This window comes from Microplitis mediator, chromosome 8, assembly GCF_029852145.1.
Source record: "Microplitis mediator isolate UGA2020A chromosome 8, iyMicMedi2.1, whole genome shotgun sequence".
NCBI lineage: Eukaryota > Metazoa > Arthropoda > Insecta > Hymenoptera > Braconidae > Microplitis > Microplitis mediator.
In genome coordinates, this window is record NC_079976.1 from 19433716 (window position 1) to 19438360 (window position 4645).

At 35.5% G+C, this 4645-nt stretch overlaps 1 protein-coding gene across 1 annotated transcript; it reads right to left on the bottom strand.

The window, feature by feature from the left end:
* Window positions 1–549: 549 nt before the first annotated feature.
* On the bottom strand, window positions 550–948 carry LOC130673892 (uncharacterized). Its single transcript, XM_057479106.1, has one exon. The coding sequence runs from the start codon at window positions 946–948 to the stop codon at window positions 550–552; it is 399 nt and encodes a 132-aa protein (XP_057335089.1).
* Between the last annotated feature and the right edge of the window lie 3697 nt (window positions 949–4645).

The window sequence follows — 4645 nt, forward strand, 5'->3', positions numbered from 1 at the left end:
AGACCTTTAAAACAAAACCAAAAAATTTAGAAAAATTTTGTCTCGACCTTTTTCTTATGATTCCGCAAAAACCGTGGCTCGAAAAAACATTTTTCTGGGAGATCTATAAACTAATGATTTCAAGCTTCAATTTGTTTTTTTGTTTTTTCGATACGATCATTTTTCACGAAAATACAGTCTTCCAAAAATTACTAAAAAATTTATAAAATTTTTTTGTTCCTTTAATTTTTTGGATAAGTGTAGTATAGTATCGGATAGCTTAACTGGTAGAGCACTCGGGGCGATACCGAATTGTTCTGGGTTCGATTCCCAGTTCGGGCTATGTTTTTCTCAATTTATCTATAAATTGTCTTATTGAGAAGGTTTGCATGTTTAGGTTTCCACTATATTTAAATGGTTAAGATTCCTAACAGTGGATACAGTGGGTATCATTACACCATTGCAGCTAAGTTTAATGATCGACTGATCAATCATATCTACGTAGGAAGCAGAGCCAAATAAGATAGCCTTGGTCTTGCTTAGTTTCAATTCCAGGCGTTTTGCCACAGCTCAAGCATGAATATGTTCAATATCATCATCGATCAGTCGGATAGATTCATCCAGCTGATGAGGTAAACACGCCAAGTAGGTTTCTAGGTCATCAGCATAGAGAAGGCGTCTACAGAACCGAATGCTCAAACCAATGTCGTTAATGAAGAGTGAGAACCATAGCGTGTCCAGTATTGATCCTTGGGGGACACCAGCGTTAGTATGGATCCAGTCAGTGAGGTTTCCAACAGAATCTTTGACAGTAATGGATCTGCCAGTCAGATATGAAGCAATCCACCTAGATGCTGACTCAGAAAAACCAATTATGACTAACTTCTGAATTAGGAGATCAGGATCAACTGTGTCAAAAGCCTTGGAGAAGTCAAATAGAATTAGGAAAGTAACCATGTGTTTATCCATGTTGAACCGGATATCATTAACTAACCTAATGAGAGCCGTCTGCGTGCTATGCCCAGTTCAAAATCCGCATTGTAGTGGATCAAGAAGATCATGATTGGTTAAGTACTTCGTGATCTGGTCAAACACCAGTCTCTCCAAGACTTTGCTCAGAGATTGATTGATTGATCGATTTGTTTTTTATTTACGCCAAGGCATAAGCCAAATGGCAATTACAAAATTCATATTAATTACATAACAATAATGTTAAGGAAGGTGTAGTACATAATACACTATTTTGGTTTAGTTTAAAACAAATCTAAGATTTTATATACGTAGGTAGTTTGATTCTACTAGTAACTCTAATTAATACACACAAGTTTTAAATTACAAGCTTTGAGAATCATTTTTTACTTTTGACGAAGAAAATCTCTCTACAGGTCTAAGTTTAGAAAATAGTCAAAAACTCTGTTCTTGAACACATCGATACTACTCGAATTTATTATTTCACTAGGTAATTCCTCCCACACGCGTATCATAGTTACTAAAAATGAACGTTCTAAGTAGGTTGTTGCAAAGTAAGGTAGCTTAAAGGAAGTATGTTTTTGAGTTACTAATATATTCGAGCGTCGGACATCAGTCTCTTCCATGAACATGTCTCGTAGGTACTTGGGCTTGCCAACTTGAAGTAGCTTATAAAAGAAACAACTCATGTAATACACTCGACGATACTTCACAGATAACCAAGCTAATTCCCGCCGATAAGGTGAAATATGTTCATCTTTTTCAAGATCAAAAATAAATCTTATGCAACTATTTATTGCACGTTGGAGTTTTAAATTATTTTCTAATGTAGCATCTATCAATACTATTGTACAGTAGTCAACAAGTGGAAGAATAGTTGCTGAAACTAATAGCTTCGTGATATCGGTTGTGTAGATGTTTTTCCGAACTTTGAGACAATGTAAAGTTGAATTCACTTTGCTAATAATTTGTGATACATGATGATTCCAGGATAGATCTCTGATATTTGTTCTTAAGCACTTGGTTGAGTCAAGGTATAATAATACCATCAACTACAATTGGAGGTATATCTTCATTAACCAGCTACTTCAATTTACTACGTGACCCCAGAACCATCGCTTTAGTTTATGATAAGTTTAACTCGAGTCCATGTTCTCTTGCTCAATTTGCAATTGACTGTGCATTGGAAATAATTTGTCTGACTGCTTCGTGAGTTTGATAGATGAAAAAATGTAGGTTAATATATATTTATCGTCAGCAAACATGCCATGTTTACAGTAGACAAGCCACCTGACTACAAAGTTTATAACCATCAGGAACAAGATTGGTCCAAGGACAGATCCTTGAGGAACTCCTGATGAGGTATTGGAAAGCTTGATGGGAATCCCGAAATCATTCAAAATTGACTGAGACCGATTTGATAAATGAGAGAAGAACCAAGTTATGACCTCCATGGAAAAACCAAGTTCAAGTAGAGTAATTAGTATAATCTTTGGATCCCCATTATCAAAGACCTTGCTTAAGTCGAATAAAACTAATAAAGTCAGCTGATTTTTGTCTGTAGCTTCTCTGATGCCATCTGTAAGTCTCAGTAATGCTGTCTGCGTACTATGATGCTTCCGAGAACCGGATTGGAAAGGATCAAGCAGTTCGTTGAATTCTAAATAATCACCAACTTGGTTGGCAATTATTCTTTCAAATACCTTAGCCAAGTGTGATAGGTTGGCAATCGCTCGAGTGTCTGAAGGAGATCCAGGTGGAATGACTTTGTTAAGAGGAATTATATAAATAATTTTCCATATCTCAAGAAAAGTGCTCGTGTCAACAGACCTGTTAAATAATACTGTCAAATAGAGAGATATTTGAGGGATATGGTCTCCAAGCCACCGCAGATCTAGTCCATCAGGACTATTTCCTTTAGACTTTGACAGGGTGAGATGTATAGCTTTAGTTACATCGACAATATCAATTCTTGACCAATGAAATGCGCAATCAATTTGACTTTGATAGTGAGAAGGAAGATTATTAACAAAGTCAGAATCACAAGGCGAATGCTTCCTAACTATGTTGGCATAGAACTCATTTAATTCAATAGCATCAAAGAAATTTAATAGTGAAGAAAAGTTTGAGTTTATCACCCCGAGATGTTTCAGCTTGCTCCAGACAGCTGGACCATATGGCAGATTTGACAACTCTTTCTTAAGGTAATCTTCCCGTGCATGATTTAACTCAATTTTTAGCTCCCTTCTTTTCAATTTAAATAGTAGCAGTAGATTAGGATCTCGATTTCTTTTAGCCCGTTTATAAATCATATCTCGTTCCTTACATTTCCATTTCAGTTCCGTAGTGAAACACAATTTTCTGCGTCGCGTAGTTTACTTTGTAAGTCATGGAGCAGAGAGATCTAATGAAGATAACACTTGGGCTAAGAAGATAGAAGTAATTTAATTGGATCAGTATCTTCAAGTGATGCATTATCAACTTTTAACGCATTCATTAATGTATTAGACAGATTTGGATGATCACAGCTTTTCAGACTCCTAAAGGTGATTTTCTTAGTGACTCGATTAGGATTGTTCAGTAGGTACTTACATAGTAAATAGACATGGTCGTCAATAAAAGGAGCATCAGATTTTTCGAATGATGCAAGTTTACTCTTACTGTCTAACGAGATAACATAAAACCAAGAATCACAGTTATTTTTGTGGAAAGTAGCACCATAAGGTACACAGTATAAAGATGACTTGGTTATAAACTCTTTCACGTGATTCGAAGTGTAGCTGTCTTTCAGCAGGTTACAATTTAAGTCACCAGCAATAATGATATTGTTGAAGTTCGGAGCAAGTTTAGAGTAAATGTCGAAGAATTCATTTAGAAACAGACCTTTAGGTCTCCTATAGATACAAGAGAGCAAGAGATGCGATCCAGAATTTAAGGTGACATCAACAATTAAGAACTCCAGTTGATTTAAATGATCAGAGGTTGAGTTATGTAACACCTTGGTCTTGAGGGTTTTGCGTGTGAGGCAAGCAACACCACCCCCTTGAATATAACGGTTCAACGACTAAATATTTGACCCTAAATATCTGACGTCAAAAATATCTGAGAAATTAGATCTAATCCATAAATGTCTTGTACCATAATATCTTATGGTAAAATATTGTGTACTTAAATATCTATACCAGGAATAGCAACGTATAAAATATCTTCATCTAAGTGACCGACGGAGGCGAATTGATTTGATTAATTGGGAATATGTGCACGTAGATAGCGTTGTTGGTTTATCGATTATCAATAACTCAATAAATTTACTTAATTTACTTAATTTTTACTTAATAATTAATTTTATTTAAAACCGTAAGATGAACGGTGGCGTGATAGGTCTAACCCATTTATAATTTTATGGTAACTTCAGTGTTAGGTCTGAGGCAGGATGTGATGGAGGTGACTCACTGACGATTCCACCATCACATCTGGGATGAAACCTAACATTGGTCGGAGTCTAATGAATTTATTCGTTAAAGATTGTTATTGGTGAATTAACAGCATAGTTAACTCAAAATTTGGCGATTAATTTGTTAATTAATTTATCAATTAATTAATAGGTGTAGTGAAATTTAAGCACGTGTTGTGTGTGCACAGGATGTAAAAATCAAAATGGCTGCCGATGGAGGCGAATAATTTATCGTTAGATGTA